The sequence below is a fragment of the Barbatula barbatula genome, assembly GCF_947034865.1.
Source record: "Barbatula barbatula genome assembly, chromosome: 8".
Taxonomy (NCBI): Eukaryota; Metazoa; Chordata; class Actinopteri; order Cypriniformes; family Nemacheilidae; genus Barbatula; species Barbatula barbatula.
In genome coordinates, this window is record NC_136771.1 from 11720082 (window position 1) to 11744637 (window position 24556).

A 24556-nucleotide genomic window follows, 5' to 3' on the forward strand; every position below is an offset into this window, starting at 1 on the left:
ATTGTTATTTTTTCTGAATCTGAGAATAGTTTTTTAGCATTATCGCTCCAGAATCAATATTCAATATTTAAATGTGTTTATTTGGATTGTTGTATCTGATTAATAATATTTTTAAATCTGTGATTAAATGTTTGTAAAAACGTATGTTTTTAATAGCTGCAGTAATATAGTCTACGTAATCATAATGTCGATGAAAACATTCAATTTTAAACACCCTTAAGTAATATCGTTATAGTTGTGGTTGTACATAATGCAACAAATACTGGAAAGTCTAAAAAATGCTTTATGGTGTTTTGAGCATTATTAAAATCACAATAACAATTCAGTAAGCTAAATATTTAAGACAAACTCACGGCGATAATATTAAAGGCGTAGGCTATTAAATCGTGATAATATTAAAAACGTTGTATTATATTCTTATTAAAATCAAAGGCAGTAGTTGCAAGAATACCGTAGTATGAGTAGCGATCGTATTTTATTATTAAGCTATTATTTGAGTTATTTTCAGTATTAGATTAATATTATTTGATCCAAAGAATAAAGGACCATCGGTTTTATTACTAATATTTCGCCGGTACATCGGCACAAATAAGACATTTTCCCATTTCACCAACTCTTTCTTTAACCCTATACCGCCTTTGGCCATTATTATTTTGTATTTTACAGAAAACACACATTCGTTCTTTCCTTTCGGTTAAAAACAATAATAAAGTAATTCACATTGCGATCATTTAAAGCCGGATGAATTTTATTGCCCCAGCGTCAACGAAAAGAAAGAGCCAAAATATCAGGAACAACAGTGGCAATAAACTACACAATAAACGCTGAAGCGCTAAATAAGGGCTCCGGTGTCTCAAACACGTCATATGCCTGTGGTTTGCCTTAACGTGCTTTGATGGCAGACACTTGGGGTAAATGTACAGTTAAAATATTCTACTCGCAGGTCCCCAGGCGGAGCACCGGCAGTCCCTGGCTTCATTAAAATTTCATCACTATCCCTGTGAAAGGGGGGAAATGTTCAGGGTGAAAGAGAAAGAAAACCGAAGGCCTAATTATAACAAAGGAAACTGCGCTGCCCTTTCCTTTTTGAGTGTGACCACAGTGTTTTTTAAAACATGAGAATCCCATGTATGCAATACCGCCACAACAGGCCACTGCCCTCTCTTGAATCGGCCTGCTAAAGGAGGGCAGAATAAAACGACACCTTCACATTTTTAGAAAGACTTCGAGAACATAACCCGTTGTATATGATTGTGAGTAACGTACTTATATTTTTATAAACATTTCCGTAGAATGAATTTGCAATCAAAACTGCCAGTCGTTATTTTTCGCAAGTTAAGCACACATCACATGGGATAGACCAATATCATCAAACACCGTGAATCATTTTGCAAGTTAATTCCCTTCTCGACAAGCCTCTCAACATCCAGCCCTCCATGACTATAATTAACAGCTCCAGTTAATGATGACTTACTCAGTGCTAGTAATTATCTGATTTTCATAATTCCATGTGTAATTTAATAATTCGTTCATATTAGCGCGTTAAGTGATCAACTCGTTAAAGAGATCTGATTTCCTCTCTTAAAAACAGGTTGGGATTGATGAGACCTTCAGGGTCTTGTCATTCAGCATCTCAAATTCAACGAAGGCACCTGGTAATAAATTGTTATTGTTGAAGCGTCACACTTTTTGAGTGCTGACAGTATGACATAGACGAGGGTTTGTCTAAATGTAAATGAAGGCAATATGTATTTCCCAACTTTCGTCCTAAAGTGTTTTATACAGTATAGATAAGTAAATTGAAAATTCACAGCCGGTCTCGGTGGTTTTCAATTTAAATGACAATATTTATTGATTTTATTTTATTAATGATATACTGTGTTATTTAAAATATCCCGCATTCGTCATTTAACAAAAAAAAATATTTGTATGGACAAGAAACATCAATGACGATATCGTCTATTCTGGTGGCTGTCCGTGGTGCTGAAAGCACTCAGTGCGCATATAATGCCATGACACGAGATGTGCTACTAAGAAGACACTCCCGTCATTTTTTTCTTCTTTCTTTTTCATACGGCCTATCAGTGAACCGAGTCAGTCTTCAAAGGGCTGCCTGTATCGGTAGAAGAACGTGAACTATCGACTGTGGATTTAAATGGAGCCCGGCACGTTGGCAGGCGAGGTGTTTTTCTGGCTGCCTGACATCTGGCAGCGCTGTGCTCCAGGGACCTCCCCAGATCTCTATAGACTTCATGATTAGACTCTAATAGAATATTAGCATTTGCTCTCAGGTAGGCTTCCACTGGTTGGGAATGCAAGCTGTAACCAAAGCCGTTCGTGGAAAGAAAATGTAGCTGAGCCGAAGACTTTTGTGACAAACAGCAAAACACAAAGAGACGAAACTATTCTATTTGTGTCCTGAAACACAAATGGGAAATATTGCAAAATGACGTTACAGACATATGTACCCACAAAGTTGGCAAAAATAAGACCAGTGACAGAGTAAATTGGTAAATTTGAATACTATTATAACACCCATAAAATGGTCAGGCCTTGGAATATAAATAAACCCAACATAAATAAACCCATTGAGAACGTTGAATAAAATGTTAAAATTTTGTTCTTTAATGAAACACATAGTTCAATTCAATTATCAAATATGAACTTAAATATACATTGATGTAATAAATTAATGAATTGATCCGACAATTAAACCTAAAGCAACAGACATTACAGTTACCGCAGCTAAAACAGCAATACAGCAAATACCTGTACGGATATCTTATGTGTATGTCCAAACGAGATATTTACATTTACGTGAATGTTTGCATGAAACTAATATTTCTCAATAAGAAAACATTACTAAACATGGTGAATTTAACAAGCAACGACTCCATAATTATACGCGTATATTTGTACAAATAATTAACCAGATAACATACATTAAAATAATTTCAAAGAAATTGTCCTTATATACCTCTCGATTGTGCCTTCTCTAACGTTAAAAGCAGAACGAAAGAAAAAAAGAGAATAAAACTGGTGTGTTTTCAAGCAATTTTCCCTATTTGCAGAGGGCCACGTTTTCCTTGTTGTCTCAATATGATTTTCTCAAGCAAAAACGTGGAGGGAATCCCAATAAATATGTAATGAAGTAAACATTACCTCACATGATAAATAGTTCATAAGAAACATTGCGTTAGAGCGCAGGCGTATTGCAACAGATATTTGTCTGGACAAATCCCATCACTAAAAAAACAATTTAACCTCTCATCGTGTTCAATATACCCAATATGTTAAATTTTAGTAGCTAAGAGGTCAGATATACCAAAACATTCAAAATCCATATGCCTTTACAAGAAAAATATGGATATTCTCAGCATGTTTAGCCTGATTGTAGGCTAGTTTTGTCATGAATAAAATCACAGAAGTGAAACTAAGACGACAGACAAAAATATGCATATAATAGCTAAATCAATCATTTACAAGCTGTTTGGTTTATTATTTAATAATGTTTTCTGAATAATTGGTGGACGTCGTGGTGCCCACTTTTTTCTGTTGGACCCTGAATTAATGTCAGATTGGTGTGTGACATGCTGGGAAATAAATACTTAAAATGAAAACACTGACAAACACTGCCAACCTTTTAACCTTAAGATTTTCTCAGGGTTGGTCAGTTTATAGTTAGGCTACTGGTGCTGTGTGTAGCATTCAGAACATTTTCTGGTAAATTACAGAAATATAGCTTCAGGCTGACTGTCTGATTGAGCCTTTAAGAGTCTTACTCCTCTGATATTGAAAGTGTGTTATAATAAGTTAGGAAAAACGAATGGTCTTACTTGATCAGTCAAACGATCCTTTAAATGATTCCACATCCCGTAATACGTGACAGTGATTTGGTATTTTCAGTCTCTTTTGAATGTCATGAAATTCTGGTTCAATGCACAAGATATTGATGATTGAAAAAGTGTGAGATAAGAAATATTTTACAAATCGTCTCTAAACAGTTTATAGGAGTATCTCGACGTGTGTTGGTCTTCGAATCAGTTTTTGTTCGAGCTACACGCAAGCCGAGTATTTCATGCGTTTTTGTTTTTGCCTCTGGTTGCAAAACCAAACCCGCACTACGTTCTTTTTTAGGTCAAGCTTCTCTGCAATTGCTGCAATTTTCTCCGATGACGGACGCGGCTGGATAGCAAAATAAGCTTCGAGGGACCTTTTCTCGGGGGCCGCGATCGAGGTCCTCTTCCTCTTCTTCTCGGCCCCGTTGAAGAGCTCGGGTTTATTTAGTTTCTCCCGGTGTGACTTTTCAGCCTCCTCGAGCCAGGCTTGCAGGATGGGCTTCAGAGCGATCATGTTGTTGTGAGACAACGTAAGAGATTCAAATCGGCAGATGGTACTCTGGCTTAAAGAGCCCACACCCGGAATCTTCAGGTTGGCCAATGCTGACCCTACATCCGCTTGAGTCACACCGAGTTTGATCCGACGCTGTTTAAAACGCTCGGCGAACGCTTCCAAGTCCCTGGGATCTGCGTCGACGTCGCTCATGCAGCCCATGTGGGATGACAGCCCATGGGCGTGAGCCATGTTGATTGCAGCTTGGTGCATGTGGTTCATGCCTGCCATGTGGGCAGGGTGCGCAGCCGTGGAGACCACCGAGCCGTCTGGCCCTGCCATGGCCCCGGCGAGTGCCAGTCCGGGGGTGATATGATCCAGCAGGTCCCCCTCCATTGCCTGGTGCGGCTGGTGATGGTGGTGATGATGGTGGTGGTGGTGATGGCTCCCAAGAGCTGACGGGTGCGAGATGGGCACGGACGACGACGAGGAGGACGAGGAGGTGCAAGGAAGCGTGTTCATGGTGTGGTAGGTTGCGTCCGGCTTGTAGGGGCTGTGATGAGGAGGGTGATGATGGCTTTTGGTCTGCGAGACTATATCCACCGCCGCCAGAGCTTCCGCGCGGGCCAACAAACTCTCATCCAAACCGCCGAATATATTGCTCTGCAATTGCAAATAGAATGCACACATAACTGTCAGCAGGGAATTTGCGCTCCACTCCGTGGTTTTAAAACATTTCCAGCATGTAAAAAAAGAATTCCTAAAAAAGAACACACAAAACAAGACACATGCAACATCCCAGGTCATAAAAATTAATACGAAAGGCAAACCCGACTGAATATATAAGTTGGGAGGGAGAAAATGGAGGTGTTGGGTGATTTGCTGTGCAGACATGAAAAAAACATCAAGTAGAAAAAGTGGGCTGTCAAAATGTGCCTTTAAGCGGTGATTATGCAGAATACGTACCGGTGGGGTTGGGAGACATGCTCGGCGCATCGCCTCCGAGCTGCCGCTGATCGTGCTGCTGTGTCGGGACGACGAACAGGACGACGAGGGCGCGTTGGAAGTCAAAGTGGAAGAAGAATGCAAACTGGAGTATTTGGGCTCGGACAAACTGTGGGGCATGGCGAACGCCTGCTTGCTGTTCAGAGACATCATCATCATATTTGCGACCGAGCCTCGGCGAGTTCCTTTTAATAAGTTAAGACTCCGCCTTCTTCGACTGGAGTTCAAGCCCAGTCGCTGCGCGGAAGTCTCAAGTCGCTGTCTGATACAAGTGGCGATGCAACGAACGGGAAGAGGATGATGCACCGAGTCTCTAGATAGCACATCTATGACTAGCTAATGTTACGAGAGAAGGCTCTTCTGATCGCTCCGTCGCGGGTCTCGAGATGTGTCGCGAGTAGCCGAAAGCCGTGCAACCTTACGCACTGAGGGCGCGCTGCCGGTAAACTCCTTCAAAGATCAGCCCAACTCTTATCAATTCACTCCGCTGAATTTTGAATCGCCTTTTCCTCCGCCCTTACAAAACAAGTTACGTGTGCCACAGCGGAAGGTGGTGTGTTTGTTGAGTTTGAATTTGCTCGCGTTTAAAAGAAAAGTTTCTTCTCCTCGCGGAAATCTCCAAAATGCCGTTCCTAAAAGAGTAGCGCTTACTAACCTTAATTCCGATTCTTGTTCAATTTGGTTATGAGATAAAGGTGACTGTCGACTACGTTCAATGCTGCGGGGACTCGATCTGTCTGTGCTCTAAGACGAAGGGCAGGCTGCGTCTCTCTTTCTCTCTCTCTCTTGCTCACCCATTCTCTCACTCCCTCTCCTCTCACACACTCTCTCGGCTGTACCTGAAAAACCTTTCATGATTTATTATTCTTCATTAGTCACAGCGCCGCTGGGGACTCTGCGCATGGGCAGTTGGAATGACTGCAGCTGGTATTGTATCATACTTCGATAAAGTTATGGGGGAAACCACAATCATTTAAAGAAAAATAGATGGCAATGAATCGCAATTTACAATTAGGCACTTTATGTTACAAGCGTAAATATTATATATATATATATATATATAGGCCTGTGGAAATATAATAATTGCAATATGCTTTCCTTGTATTTTCGACTCCAAATAATTAGCCTATTGTACATCTATTTACGCGGCGATTCGAACACCAATGTACATGAAAAATATCTCAAATCAAAATGATATTTTAAAAGAATGTGCGGTATTTAAGTCGAAGATTGAAGGCTTGCGGAAGTATCCACAGAGAAACGTGAACGAGTATAAAGAAATCACCATGGACAGCTCCATCATCTGCTGTCCCTGATGGGTAAAATAAATCAAAGTAAAACGCACGACTATCATTCCATTAAAGCGAGGTAATCTGAGACACCGACACCGCATTAAACAAATCATGTACAGTTAAATGTAGAGATATTAAATCTAAATGTAATTTATATTTGTGTGGGAACCTCTCGATAATTTAATTTTATTTAAGAGAGTTATTAATATTGCCATTTTTATTCAGCTAATGGAAATGATTGACAAAGCAGTTACTGTTGAGCATCTATGAATTTAATGTCGCAACAGAACAGGCTACAGTTTGTAGTGTTTCATTTATGACACGGAAAAGCGGATTTTTAAAAAATCTTTACGATTTAATTGCAAACCCAATACAATTATATACTTGTCGCAGCGGGCTATTATCATATCTTCGTTCTAATTACCCTACTTCATCAGTGATTTAATTAAAAACCTTTAATCATGTTCTAATTAACAAGGCTTGTCTAATTTGTTTAATCCATTCCAGTCCATTGGATGGGGTAATTGATGCATTGCGGCTCACTAGCTTTGCATGTAAAATGCACAGCCAACATGAGATCTAAATTGTATGTTAAGCTAAATATGTTTTACTTGTGCATTAAAACCGATGGTTTTCATAATGATACGCAAATTAAAGCCCACCTCCATCTCATTAGGTAAATGCATTGTTCTGTGGCTATAGCTGTAAATTTGCTGTGATGTGTTATGAGTCATTCTATTTTATGATCAACGTATGTAAGTAACATTCTTAATACGCCAATACGAATCACTTGTCAATGTCACAAGGCCTGGCTTTCGAGGATTTTGAATATAGAGAAGTTCGAATGCTTAAAAATGATTTTCCAATTATTTTGATGGTTGGAATTAATCTAAAACCACAGTGCAAATGTAAGTGCCTACATAAGTAAATACATTAATTAATCCAAGGAACATGTTAAGATTATCGCGAGAGTTCTTTTGGTAGCCTATAGCCTTCTAATAAATGTCCAGTGCTAATGACAGAACTACTGGCAATAGTGCAGTATAGGTACAGTGCAGTATCTCGCAAATGGGAGGGCCACCCCTGGTGCACGTGCTCGGGAGACTTAAAGGCCCAATCAATGTCGTCTTGTAAATACTCAAAGACTGATTTATGATCAAACTTTAACGAAAGCATTTATATTTCACCAGCCTTAAATCGGCAAATGAAAATTTCATCCAGAACGAAGCACACAAAAGTATATCTAACGTCAAATAAATAAATTGGTCTCCAGTCTAAGGAGTAATTTTTGCTCACTGAACGATAAGCATATTCATCAAAGCGATTTAAGCATGTGCTAAGCTTTAATAACTCCGAAATGGGTTAAGGGGGATATCATCTCGATAAAAAATACGTCCGAAATGACCAATGTGGGGGTGGCATGCAGGTTTATTTTCCTTTTTACGTGTGCGGATAACTTATGTGCTTGCAAATAAAACAGATAAAATATATTAAACTTAAAAACAGTAAGTCATTATAAAAGTTTCACCCTTAAAGACATAAAAATCACATTTTCGAACATTTCGTTTGCGTCTGTCTTTGCGTCTGTGTCTTCTCTGATGATATTGCGCTTCCATTTGTATCACTAGACAAACGCTTTTAGCAGCTAGGTTTGCAAGGATTCTTCTCCTTCAAAAGATACGTCCGCGTACTCACAAATACGCTTTTATAGGGATGCTCCCGACAAAAATACCTTTACGTTTACATAAAAATAACACTGCACCGGTAGCAACAACCGAAAACAGGAGGATAAAATGAGGGAGGCAAAATAACAGCCATACTTGATGTACAGTAGCTCAGGTGACTTGTTTGCTTTTTTGACGCACATCAGAATCAAGGTATGCCGCCGTGGAGCTTGTGTGCTTTACACAAAGACATTCTCACGAGCATCCCTCAGGAGCCGAGCACGTTAACAATCCCAATTACATCCGGACCACCAGAGACAGCTGTTTTAATACCTGGCGCTCCTTTGCGCCACCAACACAGTCACTGCAGCTCTGAAAACACAAGGACAAAATATGCATCGCCGAAATGTGAGAAAGAAAGAGAAAGCAACAGATAAAGTAAGGGAGAGAAAAGACAAAGAGTCAAAAGAAAGATTGAGAATGGTGCTGTGCATGTGGGAGTGTGCGAGATATTTAGAGAGGAATGGAGAATGCATGTGTGAGAAGACTCTGTCTGTGTGCGAAAGTATAACAGGGAAGGAAAATAAAAAATCTCTCTTTCTTCCCTGCTCTCAGCAGCAGAAGTTAAATTCACAGCAGCCTCTTTCAATATGCTCAGTCAGAGCTCTTTGCATTCAGAGGCATAAGGTTGGCGCTTGGACTAAGAACCAGTAGGTGCGCAAAAGGACATGGCCATAGCAATTAACTTTGGATAAACAGCGAATAAACCCACTTTTGTCATTCCCTTTACACTATTTATGCTGAAAGGACTACTGAATAATTAAGGTATTGTACTGTAAAATAAGAAGCATTATATTCAAAGACATATGACTTTCTCAAGCAAGGTTTAAACCTGAGAGTGTATGATTAGAGTTGAGAGACCGAGGTGAAAACAGAGGTCGTCCAAGCAAATAACATGCCAAAAACGGTCCCATGATACACCGGTAACTACGACCCAGTAGCGAAACCAGAGTACCAGTCTTGGCAGTGTTCATCTGCTTTAAGACTCGAGGGCAGAGCAGGGGAAGGTCAATCCTCATAATGATGTCACATACCTCTAGGTCCTCCAAATCAATATCCAGTAGAGGGGTTCACTGCACCTGTCATTGCATCAAATAAGGCACTGGTAAGGAATGGTGGCTTTGTATTGGTTTCACCATTTGATTTGAAATAAATCAACATCGCTTTTGGCATTCTTTATTATTTCATTGTAAATTCGGGCGCTCAGGCCACACAATCATGATATATATATATATATATATATATACAGTATACACCATATATATATATATATATATATATATCATTACATATGACATTGTAAAAAAACTATTTAACATTTTTTATTTAGTTTTTTCACCCAGTCTTTTAAAGTACATTACATATAAAAAAATTGTTTTGCATTCCCCGAACATTTCTCCCAAATTCCACATGAAAATACTATTTTTATTTGCACATAATTAAAACAAGACAAATTGGTCAAGATAAAAAACAAGATGCAATGTTTGCAGAATGCTGCAAAGAAAACAAGTTCATATTCATGTTAAAATAACACAATACAAATGTTTTAACATGTATTTTAAGATCAGTCCAAAAATGAATTAATGCATCTTTGATACTTTCAGTCTTTCACGTTGCTTTTGAGGTTTGCTTCTGTTGAAATTCAACAGACACTGGACTGCACTTGCCACAATACAGAAATGCTGATTAAAGACAAAACTTGAGTGCTCTCCTATTTGAGTGGTCTCTATATAGCACACAAATGCTAACACTGTGTCTACACCGGATGCGACCAGTGCGATGCGACATGACAAAATACATTATAAACGTATTAGAACCCATTATAATTGTATATATTGTCCACACTGGATGCGGTTCGGTGTGGTGCAACGCGACAAACCTATTTAGAACAAGCATGTTGTCATGTCCGGTGTAGACATGGTGTAGGATTTACTATACATGTAAAGTCTTTCAGGTAGACAAAGACAAAATACCACTAAGAGGCGCACTTTCTGGAACCGGTTACAAATGTATCTACTGCTACTGAAATATTGTCTTATAAAGGTATACTGTCATGCAATAAAACAATCTTCAATCCTAACATGCTGTCACAATGCCTTAGCTGAGCTAAAGCATCTCACCATTAAACTACACAGCATGCGATAAGGGTGTAGGTATCATCAGCTTTTTTTGCGATGGACTACTGCTTCTGAATTCAGTCCATTCAGTTGAATATTCTCTTTTTCTCTCTCATTAGCCTGACTATACCAGGTGATAATGTATAGCTTGTCACAGATTGTCTAATGGTTGATGCTAATTTACCCCCTTTCTGCCTTTCTTTCACACAAATGAAAAGGTTTTCCCCATCCTTTGATGGAGCGTGTCACTATCTGGTCCAACAAATTAAAGAGCTCTCACTTGTCACACTGTCACCACATGCAGCCTCTCGCTCATCAGTCATAATTATCATTTTTACCCTTCATCCAATCGCCTGCCAAACACCCTATTTAAAGTTACATTGAGGTGTAACCTGCCTGTTTTTGTGTGACATGATTTGAAGAAATGCCATATGTGATGGTATCTGAGATTCTGAGGTGGTATCACAGATTTCCGAGTGTGTAGTATGATGTGATATAAACTACTTAGACTTTGACGGTGTAAATTGAACATGATACTGCAACGGTTGTGGTACCTGATATCCGCATAAAGGAGATCAAGACCGTGTAGGACCCCCCAAAAACGTATTGGCATCATTAGTTTATTTGATTGTCTTTTAATAGGAGAGCCCATACTCCCCTCCAAACAAAATCTGGTATTATTTATTCACCCTCTCATGTAGTTCAAAACCCTGTATGTGTCCGTGTTTTATGTGGAACACAAAAGAAGATATTTTGAGTAATGTCTTAGTGGTTTTGTGTCCATACAATGGAAATCAATGGGGTTCAATGTTGTTTGGTTACCAGCATTCTTAAAAGTATTTTCTTTTAAGTTCTGTAGAAAAAAAGTCATACAGGATTGGAATCACACGAGGGTGAGTATATTATGAAAGAATTTCTCCTTGTAATAACTCTAGTTCTAGCATTCAGAATTGTACCTGAAAACAACCAAATTTTAATTGCATTTAATTGCAAATAAGCTTTGCATTTCATAATTCAAAGGAAAGTTTAACCAGTTAATCTAAGGCCTTTGTCTTGGCTGATGTCTGTTTTATGGTTCTAAATTCTTTTGATATTCATTATGAATCTTAGTTTTTACTTATTGAAATATCGCAATACACTCAAGCGTGTAGTCTGACAGTTTCCCTCCCATCTGACTTCCCAGATAATTAAAAATGTATTAATGTCAGTTTGGTAAGCTTCACTTTACAAAAATGCTTTGTGTTTGCTTCAGTGATGGTAAATACAGTAGTTTTTTCATTAGACGTGTAAACTTCTTAAAACTTCACCATTCTTTTTAAATACTATCTGTTATATAGATCTATTTGAACAGAGAGACAACATTTACTACCCCAAACATTATGTCTCTGATATTGCAATATTGTACGTTTCTCAAAAAAGGGTGCACGCGAAAAGCGAAAGAGTTCCGATTTCTTTTGCCAATGTCCCTTCCACTTCTCCGTATACAGGTCCATAAATGGGAAAAACACTTAAATATAACAAACGAAGGTCATTGCTTGTGTTGGTCAAGCAAGTAACTGATGAGCGAATGCGTTCATATTAGATGACACGTGAGTTTGTTCGTGTTCCAAAATGGCAGAACAAAATGAAGTTAATTAGATCCAATCGGCACAATGCATGGACTGAAATTAAAAGTGGCACTTTACCTGCTGACTTTGTGTGAGTAACTTTCTAATGTATGCACTGTACTCTTGCTATTGACAAAAATGCCTGGGCCTGATCAAAGCGCAGCATTCAGTAGGTTTGGCAGGGCCATGAAGACAGGGTCTGTAAAACTAATGATCTTCAAACGCTTCCCCATTGCTCTAGGAGCACTGCACGACTTCCAGGCAAGCACCCCCACACCCCCAAGAGAAGCCCTAATTGTGCTTGGCTTGTGGGGTGACAGGTGTCAGAGGACCCCCTTCTCACCAAGCTCATCTCTTTGAGCAGAGGGCAGAGTCTCGCGCAGCTCTTCGTAAGCTCATTATTAGCATGATAATGCAGCAACATGATACTGTGCTAAAATACTCTCTCAGCAAGTCTACCAAGGCATTTAAAACATGACAGTCCGTTAAAACACCTCAGCCTTTTGTTGCCAGGTTTAGTGTGTCGGTAAAAAACATGACTTGCACGACATTACCTGAAATGACAAGTATCCTTGCGTGCAAAACTGTACAGTGTACGTAGTGAAATCTCAAATATAACAAGCCACGCTATGATGTGTTGGAAAGACCAACGCGGTCTGCCGTGCAGATCTTCAAAGCTTTTCCACAGCTGGTCTGAATCTCATGGGCTGGCATCCAGTGTAGCGCCGAATAGGAGATTAACAGTAACGAGCATGTGATATCTAGTACTGCTTCAAAACCAGAGATGGTGTCCTAACCCTCAGTTCATAAAGAAATAAAGACACGGAGTGAAAGTGACAGGAAGGGGGAGAGAGCTGTAGCGAGAGAGAGGAGAGGGAGAGGGAGACGGAGGGGGAGCCAGGGAGTAACCTTTCCCAGCCAAGGTCTACATGGACAATGTGTGTACAGTGTGGAGGGGAGTTTGTCTTACATATCGAGCTTGTCATCAGCTACACAATCCGTGGAGGGCTGCCATCAGTACCACACACAGAATAAACATGAATATATCATGAGGTTCAGCTTATGTAACATTTAGGGGCCACAATGTCTGTTACAATAGAGAGGTAGGAGGACAAGTGACCGGTGAGAATTGACACATGGTTTCTTTGAATAAATGTGATAATTATTTTAGACAATGATTTGACCTCATCTTGGAGGGAGAAATGCAAGCTATTCAACTACAATGACTCTTAAATACTATGAAAGATATTTATTATAAAATTAAAAATCTCTCATGATGTGAGTGTAGACAAACAAACCCCACTGCTAATTTACAATAACTTTCACATTTGTACTTGCGTTGCCATGCGTATTTAGTGACGAGACACCGAGAACCGAAAGAATTTTAAGTTATCAACATGACGCCATATTTTCAATTTTGCAAAACAGCTCAAAATCTAACAAACAGTTATTATTAACCACTGGAGGGTTAATAATAATAACAGTTTATAATTGTAATAATATATTATTGTTTTTAATATGTGGTGTAATATAGCAATCAATGATTATAATAATTCTTACAATTATTAACTATTATTATTATTATTATCATCATCTTCATCATCATCTTGTTTAACTGAACAAGAAAGTCTTCTGGTATGTCATGGCAGTGAGTAAAACTTGAGAAAATCAATTAATGTGTAGGTGAAATGTAATTTTTTTTTTTTATGTGGTTAAATCTCAAAACCACAACCGAGCATTCCAAATATACTTGCGTCTGCTCGTAATGAACGCAGGCAAAAGGTAAAATCAGCTCCTAGATCTGGTCAGCTCCCAATCTGGCAACAGAATCCAAGAGATGAGATAATTAAAGGCTCTCCCACTCCATGACTCTTTTCTGCTGGGACGCTCTCATTTTTCTCCAAGTCTATTTGGCATTGCACATCTCAGTAACGGGTTTGTTTAAGTCTGTTCTGCAAGCCCCTTTGCCAACCCCCAGCGGAGGACAGCTCGTGAGACCCCCGTTGTGCTTTGAGGACCACTTTGGAGCTTTAATCCACTCCAAATGTGCTGATAATTTTCATTGCCAGGCCACTCTTCTCTCTTGCATAGTGTCACAAGAGTGGTCTCACGAGATCCGATCAGCCAATGATAACAAAGTAGCCAGATGTCTAGTTCTGGCACAGTCCCAGAAGCCAGGCAGCATCCGCCATGGGCCCGAGATCAAAGCTACCTGAGATTACTTATGGGCACAAAATATGTGTTGCTTATTCTACAGTTCCCATTAATAACAATCTGGGCGAATTTGTATTTCTAATTAACTCTTTCTTCTGGGTGCAGAAGTGCTGTAGGTTTCACAGAGCCTTCACAGAATTCATTTTTTATTTTTTCCACTATGTGAGCAAAAAGCATTATACATCCGTAAATTGGATGTTGGCACTATTTTTATATTTCATTATAGATTCAACTTTTTTATTTCTTTATGGATTCAAAATGTGAATGTCAAACTGACTTATTGATGCAGTCTGTAAATTATTTTATTCATTTTTGTATTTTTAGCACCCAGAGCAATGGGCAATAAAGGTAGATTTTACATGAAGGCTGAACTATCTTTCGCATATTTTTATTTTATGCCACTATCTGTTACATAGACCCCCTCATACAAATTACATTTATTATCTACAATACGGTACACAAATTATAGGACATAAAGCGGATTGTATAGGCAACTCAATTAATACTTTTCTCATCTGCTTTGCAGCTCTGCTGGCAGAATGTTCAGTTTTTCACTTGCTTCTGAAATATTTTGAAGTAGAAATTTTGTTTTTCTTCCATTGGCAGTGTTTCTTTCAACCAGGTCTGAGAAGTTGTTGTTTTCTCCTTCAGGCTCTGGACTACTTTTATTGAGTTCCTGCACTTATTCCATCTCATGTGCGCTATTCGGTTTGTAAATATTTAGAGTAGACCACTGCCTTTAAGGAAGGAAAAACAAGACAGACTCTGCACACGGCTCCGGGAAGGCAATTGTTGCTTTCACTCAAAAGTAGGCAGCCTATTTTATCTTCTAGATAACTCATGCATATTTCTTTGTTTCTATCCATTGTTTAATGTACAGATGATGTGCATTTGAAGGTGAGGTACCGCATGCACTCAGTCATTTATTAATTATTAAGCATTGAAATGATTGCTTCATGTCCATAACGGATGGGAGCGGGTCCCTCCTCCTTCCTAGTGATGAATAAGAAAAATAATAACTAAGTGGCTGAGTTGATGTGTGAATCATGCAGGTTCTTATGAGCAATGCATCTCTTGACGTGCTGTCTTTGCTCAGTGAGGATGTAGTGAGGGCTGGCTCATATGATTAGATCTAGTTAGCAGGCTTTAAATATTAATTTATATTCGTTTCTATAGGTGAGATCAAATGGAGATAATGCATGGCGAACAGATTGAGCAGATTGCTGAACTGTTTGATGAGACATGAAAAGCATATCAAGGAATGCATTAAGCCTTCTGAATAAATTAGACGAGAGTGGCTGACGGCAAACATGTGCAGCCATTCTTGGTATTTGTCCCAAACCCTGATAATTCATTATTACTAAATATAAGTCTTATTGTGTATTTAAAATGATTAAAATTGATGAAAATTCTGCCTTTACTGACCCTCTAGTCATTTCAAATCTGTATGATGTTTTTTTTCTGCACTCAGAATGCAAAAGAAGATATTTTGAAGAATGTTTGTTGGTAACAAACAATGGTGGTACCCATTTACTTGCATTGCTTTTGTGTCCATGTAATATAATGTGTACCACCGTTCTTTGGTTACCAACTTTCTGAGAGGGGGAGTAAAAGAATGAATAAATCATGACAGAATTTTCATTTTTGGGGGAACTATTACTTTAAAAAGACCTGAAGAAGAAAGATGCATAGCAAAGCTATTTAGAGAATGAGGAATATCTTGTTATCTATGATAATTTTAATTTAAATTTTTAACTTTGAAAAGTAATTAAACAATTTAAGTAGCGTTAAATGAATAACAAATAAATAATTACAATTGTGTGGGAACATCTTTTGAACATCTTTTAAAAAGCGTTTTATTTTTACGTTATGTTATAAACCAGAAGAAACGGCTGCCATTCGGAAACTGTGGAAACACCAGCCGTTCATCACTCTTAAAAAAGCTTCCTCTTATGCTGCTTAGACTTGGACTGTTATTAATGTGTGCTGAATAATTTATTAGAATAAAATTACCATGGTCTTTTGATTTTTTTTAAATATATTTTTGCCAACAATTAAATGGCATTACACATATTTCAGAAGAACAAAAATTATTTAGATTTTCTTTTCTTTTTCTCTGCATATTGTATACACCCCAGAGAGAGAAGCTCCTCTTCTCCGGTATGCTCTTGCCTGCTGGGAAGGGTTGTGGTCTTCCCCTGACCCTAACCATGATGAACAGCTTATGGATAATGGATGAACCACTATGTGTGTTGAACTCCCTCGAAGCAGTGCATAATGGGCTATTCCCTCTTTAAACATAGCCTGATCTTAAGGGTTTGAAAAGTACAGGATTTGTCAGTTAGAATCACTTCACATTAACTTAACCCGTCCATACGAAACCTCCTTTTACCAGAGCTTAGAACAGCAGAATAGAAACCAATTTTGATGTTTTTAAAAGAACCTTACTGCATGCAAAGAATATTCATAGAAAGAGCAGTGTGTCTCTGTGCATATAACACGAATGAACACCGTCTAGCAGGGGTCACAAGCCCGAGTTTGTTTTCACCATATGTGGACCTATCCCCCAGCTTTAGAAAAAAAGACGAGAACAACCAGAATATTTTTCCAGCCCTAGTCATATTCCATGTGGACGACTGTCCACATCTCAATGATGAGGCCAACAATTGGCAGTAATTGGCACATTGCCTCGGATGTCCGCAGAGAGATCTGAGTGTGAGAGCGGACAGGCTGCCCTTTCCACCAATTAGAGCTCTCCCCCCAAGGGGGAACTGAATGGTGGGGGCCTATCCTGTGGCTTGATCCGGTTGTTCGTGGAGTTGCTGGCTCTTCATCTTCTTCTTCTCACATCTCTGAGTGCTGTGGTTGAGAGACTTCAGTGTGAGACCTCGAAGCCAACTCTGAGTCTCTGTTTCCCTCATGTGCTGTCAGTGCGCTCCATCTCATTCACTATCTTAGGACCTTTCTATCTAAATGGTCTGATAAACTCTCCTCTAAATCCTTTGTAGCTTCTTCAAACAGATGATTCCTCATTGGCCATTGAGTTGAAGGCCACACTACCCATTCAATTTCAAGAACACTGAATGATGCAGTCGTTGATATACCTGAAAGGGACATCATTTTGTTCCCGTGTCTATTGTTTTAGATTGCATTATTGTGTTTTTGAATGGCCTGCCCATCATTCAAGTGTCCACCAAGCACTTGAAGAAGCTTATGTTGTGTGTTGAGAGAAGACCCTTTTCATTTGACACTGAAGGGCCTTAAAAAAGACAGTGAGTGGGTCAGACTGCAGGTCCTGTGAATGAAAAAAACGAAAGTGATTTGATTATTATTAAACCTCAATAATTTAATATTTTCGAATTACAATTTAATAAATTGTGTCACATTTATAGACCACTTTGGAAAATGTAAAAAAAGTTGGTCTAGAAGAACTTCCTGTTTTCTGGTATCATGCTTGCTTCACTACCCAATGGTGGCAAATCAAACTCCAAGTTACAAATATTGTAGAACAATAACTTTTCTTGATAATTTACCTGAATTGTCTCAAATCTCTACCATTCGTTATAACGTTGAAGATCTTGACTTTACCATTGAAAATATTAATGCCACCTTCTCGGAAACGCTAGACATAGTTGCTCCTCTGCGCTTAAAGAAGATTAAAAATGACCGACCGACACCGTGGAATAATGAACTCACTCAGGCTCTAAAGAAAGCGGGACGAAAAATGGAGGGCAACTTTAAGAAGACTAAATTAGAGGTATTTCGTACTGCCTGGAAGGATAGTATTAAAAAATACAGGAAAGCCCTAAAAACGTCTAGATCTGCCTACCTTTCATCACTAATAGAAGAAAACCAGCATAACCCTAGGTTTTTATTTGATACAGTGGCTAAATTAACCAAAAATAAATCGTAAGCGACTTCTGATTCTGTATACCAGCATAGCAGTGATGATTTTATGAACTATTTCACAAATAAAATCCAAGATATTAGAGAAAAAATTATAACTATGCAACCAGAAGTGAATCCCGCTGAACAAACGACTAACTACAGCGCCTCTAAGGAAAAATTACGTTTATTTTCTACTATCGATCACGATGAGCTCTCTAAAATCATTAGATCATCTAAATCAACTTCATGCATGTTAGACCCTATACCTACAAATCTACTGAAAGAGATGCTCCCAGAAATTATAGATCCTCTACTTAGCATTATTAACTCATCTCTGACATTAGAACATATGCCTAAAGCATATAAGGTGGCTGTTATAAGGCCCCTTGTCAAAAAACCCCATCTGGACCCTGGAGAACTAGTTAACTACAGACCTATTTCGAATCTACCTTTCTTATCTAAAGTTTTGGAAAAAGTAGTCTCAATTCAATTATGCTCCTTCCTCCAAAGGAATGAGATTAATGAAGATTTCCAGTCTGGATTTAGAGCACATCACAGTACAGATAGATATATCTTAGTGCTGCATTCGACACCATTGACCACAGCATGCTCCTACATAGACTTGAAAATGATGTCGGTATTAAGGAAATAGCTTTGGAATGGCTTAGATCTTATTTATGCGACCGTTTTCAATATGTAGCAATAAACAATGAGGTATCACGCAAATCGAAAGTCCAGTACGGTGTACCACAGGGCTCAGTCTTAGGGCCTATGCTCTTCGCATTATACATGCTACCTCTAGGAGATATAATAAAGCGACACGGAGTAATCTTTCACTGTTATGCTGATGATACGCAACTTTATATTTCCTCGAAGCCTCATGAAACACAGCAATTCCATCGAATAGTGGAATGCATAGTCGATGTAAAAAAGTGGATGAGTAGCCATTTTTTATTACTGAACTCGGACAAAACTGAAGTGTTACTTATTGGACCGAAAACCGCACTACATAACAACCAAGAATACTGCTTAACTATTGATGGATGTTCCACAAAACCCTCATCTTTAGCTAAGAATCTTGGCTTTATATTCGATAGTACTCTGTCATTTGAGAACCAGGTCGCCAACACCTGTAAAATTGCGTTTTTCCATCTTAAAAATATATCTAAACTACGTCATATGCTGTCACCATCGGATGCAGAGAAGCTTATACATGCCTTTATGACATCAAGACTAGATTTGTAATGCACTATTAGGTGGTTGCCCTGCAGGCCTATTACAAAAACTCCAACTGGTCCAAAATGCGGCAGCTCGAGTTCTTACGCGTACAAAAAAGTATGAGAATATTAGCCCGGTTCTGTCAACCTTGCACTGGTTACCTGTAAAGCATCGCATAAACTTTAAAATCTTGCTTATTACCTATAAAGCCTTGCATGGTTTAGCTCCTCACTACTTGAGAGAACTTCTAACGTATTATAGTCCATCACTACCCTCTCAGGTGTCAAGTCAATTGGTAATACCTACAATTTCAAAATCAAGTGCAGGCGGCAGATCCTTTTCCTATCTAGCGCCTAAACTTTGGAACAGTCTTCCCTGCACTGTCCGGGAGGCAGACACACTCTGTCAGTTTAAATCTAGACTAAAGACGCATCTTTTTAATCTTGCATTCACTACACTATCATAATATATATATTTCAAAGATCTAGGCTGCACTAGTTAGATCAACCGGAACCAGGGACACTTCCAATAACAACTGATGTATTTGTTGCATCAAAGAGTGCAGAACAGTACTCTACTCTCAGCCAGTCTTGTCTCATTGTTCCAAGGTTACCAGAGCGGGCAGGATGCAGTCCAAGGTTACCGGAACGGGCAGGGCGCAATCCATTCCCAGACCTGACAAATGCTGGAAGAAGGACGTGGCGACTCTACAAAACTTCAGTCGCTATTAGATTATTAATGATAATTTTAAATCTAAATTTGTTTTTTATTTTGCCTTGTTGTGCAAGCACTGTCGAGCTTGTGCAGAGGCTGCAGTTTTTGCCAGAGGGGAACTGGAATCCCTTGGTTAGGCCTGGTCTCCCTCTGAGGTTTTTTTTGTCCTCCAATGGAGTTTTGGATTCCTCGCCACCGTTTGCATACTGTTTTGCACTGTTTGCCTGGCCGGGGGGGCTGCTAGAATTTGATAGTCTTATTTAATTAACTCTGCATATAGGAATTTATTGTGTGTCTGATATTTGAACTGTGTTTTGGCTTCCATAACCTTTTATGTTTTACTTATAGTCAATGTTTTCTTGTACAGCTGCTTTGTAACAATGAAAATTGTAAAAAGCGCTATATAAATGAAGCAGACTTGACTTGACTTGACTTGTTTCAACGTTTCAACAGAATACAAACAACAATTTTTAACTGAATCAAAATAACGAATATCCCTAAAATTGAATTATATATGTAAGATTTATGAAATGAAACCAGAAGCGCTTCTGAACCAGTGTTTACATCTTGCAAACTGGTCTCTATTTTTCTTTTTATCAGTTTGATTGTTAATTGTACTCTAGTTCTCCTTCGTTGCAACTGCATGGCAAAGAGTGACCAATGAAGTTTTCAGATTTTGTGCTGCACGGTAGAAAGAACATCACACAGGTTTGGAACAGCATGAGGATTTTTAAATTATATTTTATCATTTATTTTATCTTTACAGTTATACATTGCTCCCCGTTCTACCCTTTAGGTGTTTATTGTGACATTGACGGTAAAAGAAAAAAATGCATCTCACTTTGTAAAGAAACGCTATGGACCTGCGGGCAAATACAAACACAGGTTAACCAGATTTTTTTTATTTATAGAATTTTGTTTGGATTTTAATTTTTATGTATTAATAAGTATATTGAGTAGCAAATACACAGTCCTGTAGTCCACCCTTGTTATTGACTGGACATGTACAGTCATAACGCATGTGCATGATGTCATCTTTTTAACAAATTAGTTTTTTGTGGTCCAGACAGAAATATTGTTTTAAAAAACACAAAACAGAGCACAACAGTGTTATGGTTCCAGTTTACCAAATTTCTGACAACTGTTTTTACTATAAGTGTGTAAAAAAGACAAAAGGCAACAGAAAAGTACCATACAAATCCATTAAAAGTCGTATAAAAGGAAAGCTTTTGGCATTCACACAATTCCGAATCTTCTAAAAACAACAGCTTTGCATTAAAAACAGAAACAAAAAAACACGGAAAAAGAAACACACATCAAGCAATCTCATCTGCCTGAATTCACTATAGTGGCTACAAAAGGCAAAAAAAAGGTTCCACAGGTTGACAAGCAAGTAATAAGATGGCTTTTCTCCTTTGCGGGGACCCTCACAAAAGGGGACCCAGCTAATATGCTGTCTGGCCCCAGGGCCTGTGGGAGCATGGTTGGATTATTATGTTAATGTGAAGGCCTCCTGCCCTCGCCCTCTCTCCCAGCTGGCTCTGCTGTCGTTAGGAAGTGCTTTGCTCTGACAGAGGAGTAATATGCTTCCTGATTGAAAGGGCAAGAGATTGAGTATTAAAAAGAGAGAAAGAGGTCATGCTGATAAGCATATGATAAAAGCGCTATTGTGTGACGATGCCTCTGAGAACGGGAGCGATTCTGTAATTCCTGTAGATTTAGGGTGAATATGTATTAGGGTGTGAGGCAGCAGGCAGGATTGGCTGTAATTACTCATTGCATTAAAACGTTTCTTTGACTGCAAATTCATTTTTGAATTAATAGAAAAAAAGGTTCTTGACCATTGTCATTTTGTTCTGTATCTGATGGCTTATAAATTCTATTGTTCCATCAACATATACTATATACAGCTTGAACGTCCACTTATGCCACACTGCAGACTGATCTTGCTGGCACCAAGAAAATGTAAAGAAGTAAACTTCAAACGTCTAAGCACAGAGATCCAGGATGCTCAGCCTCAGTAATTGTGTAAATATGTCAGACAAACAGATGGCGACGTTTGCTTGTCTCTTTTTAAAATGCATGTCTTTTCATCTCGCCTCATCATAAACACGCACACCCGCATTAACCATCAACCTATTTTATCAGCCATTTACGCTGTGTGTGTTCTTTTGGATTTGTTTACTTTTTTAATTCATTTTCTCAGTTTTTCTGAATTCTGCAAGCCGTGTACGATCTCTTTTTATGTTTGAATAACATTAAGCTTTTTTCAGTGGGAAAGCAAGCATGTTTAAGGAATCGTACTGTTTTTAAGGCGACCACGCTCTCAAGGAGATGAAGGATGTCAGTAGGTAATTGCTGGGGTAAATACTTAGCTGTGACTGTCAGGGAAAAATAAAAACAAAAGACTTCAAGTAGGTTGTGGTGCAAAGAAAGCACAGTTGCATTTAGTGATTTATTTTCTGTGGCAGAGTAGGTTTTGCAATGCACCATCTAAGCTACTAGCAGACCAAAACCACAGATTCTTACAGTATGTGTTGTGATGCATGCAAATACTTTTTGTGTTTTTAATATGTGAATTACTCTATAACAGGTTGTCTTAAAGTGACAGTGTATTTTTTACAAAGCGAAAAGGCTGTTTCGACTGAAAATAAATTAAAACTTTGATCATCTCAACAAATTAGCCCTAATAGCTCAAGAAAAAACTATTTACGGACTATTTACTCTATGAAGTTGTGGTTAATCCTCTTGACTAATGAGTGTTCTGAAACCTCAAGCTCGTAAAGATGAAATCCATTATTCCTGGAAGGAAGATGGACCAAATTTGTACTGGGCCCTTTAAAAACAGGTTTAAGCTCTGTATATTATTCCCACCAAGTTTTCTGATACTCTAAAGATGTGGAGAAAGTTTCGGAGAACTTCACATCCACCCTCTGTTTTTTAACGATAACTTTCTGAGCCACAGCCAACTCTTAGGTGATGCTCCAAGATTCCCCGACTCAGATTTGGACTGAACATGCCGGCCTTATGACATGATGGGACCTCCTGTTTGCTCAGGGCATTAAAGATAGAGAACGTCAACATGGTCAGCCAACCCAGCCCAACACTTGTAAACCAAGCCTGACAGTCTCAGCAGTAATGAGGAGGGTCCGGACTACAGGGTCAATAATTCATACTGAGTGCAATTCAATAGGGATGGAGTTAGGAGTTTAGAGAGGGTCCTTAATTCCACAAACAGTCATCTTTGTTACAGAGCTTGACCACCGCAGAGTACAGATCCATACAGCTCCATACATCTTGCTCTGCTTTATTAAAGGGCATACATGTAGCAGTTTCAGCCCAAGCCAGGCCTGCCTGCTCCTCTGATCATCTGGAGATGTTCCTCTCATTGATCCCTATCATGGTTATTAATAAGCCAGTGTCAGTGTCAAGATGGTAGTCACATCAAACTAGACCTTCTTGTGCCCTGAACCTCATTGGTAGGCCATGTTCTTTTGTGGTTCTATGGGAATTGATGTAAATTATGTAGTTATATAGGACCTGTACTCATTTTTGTACCATGTGTTGTCACAGAAGGATTGTTTTAAGGTGATGAGTGGCATCATTTTAAATGGTACACATTGCTCTTGTGTCTAGTGCACTAGCAACACCAATGTCATAAATTCAGTAATTTGCTTTAGGTGTCTGGAAATATATGAATGTAAATGTAATACGTTCATGTCTTCTCATATAATGTGTTTTTTCATAAAACCTCTCTCATATAATGTGTTTCATTGTCAGTTATACAAGGTTTACAATAATAAAGGATGCCCAATGGTTCCCAAAAGAACACACTGTAAAAGGTTAGAACTTTTGACCGAATAGTTCTTTGGAGGAACAATTTCTATTAATATATGGCCTCATTGAGAAGAACATTTTGTAGCACATATGCATACATTTATATTATTTTTCCTAATGGTCTCTATGTATATTTTATATATGTATATGTGTTTTCATGGTGTACTTTTGTATTTTTTATTGTCATTTGGGGATTTTTGTCATGTTGTGGCAATGATTGGTCGAAATTTTAAACTGGATCAATTTGTGTGTGCCTGAAGGTCATGTGACATTACAGTTCATTGATACTTTTGTAAGCGCAGGAAGTGTGTGGGACCTTTCTTGTTTTTGTTAATAATAGGGTTGCATCGGTATCGGGCCGATACCAAGCTCATACTCGTACTCGTACAGATACACCGATACCACGGACCGATACCTCAAGTGACTCGCCTGACAGAACTGACTGAAATTTGGGCTTTGAAAGTTTGTGACAAGCACATCAAATTATGTATTTTCATAACCTGTTTGAGGCGGAGTTGTTCACAATAAAGAAGCTATTCTATTTTTATTAGTTTCAGTGTGTTGTTCTTGGAAAATTACCAAAACAGGTCTGGCATCGGTATCGTAGA

At 38.6% G+C, this 24556-nt stretch overlaps 1 protein-coding gene across 1 annotated transcript; it reads right to left on the minus strand.

Moving 5' to 3' along the window:
* Positions 1-2603: 2603 nt before the first annotated feature.
* On the minus strand, positions 2604-6072 carry pou4f2 (POU class 4 homeobox 2). The gene is made up of 2 exons (XM_079461979.1): positions 5299-6072; positions 2604-4995 (listed from the first exon to the last, which is right to left on the minus strand). The coding sequence occupies exons 1-2, from the start codon at positions 5494-5496 to the stop codon at positions 4057-4059; spliced, it is 1137 nt and encodes a 378-aa protein (XP_079318105.1). The 5' UTR covers positions 5497-6072; the 3' UTR covers positions 2604-4056.
* Positions 6073-24556: the final 18484 nt, after the last annotated feature.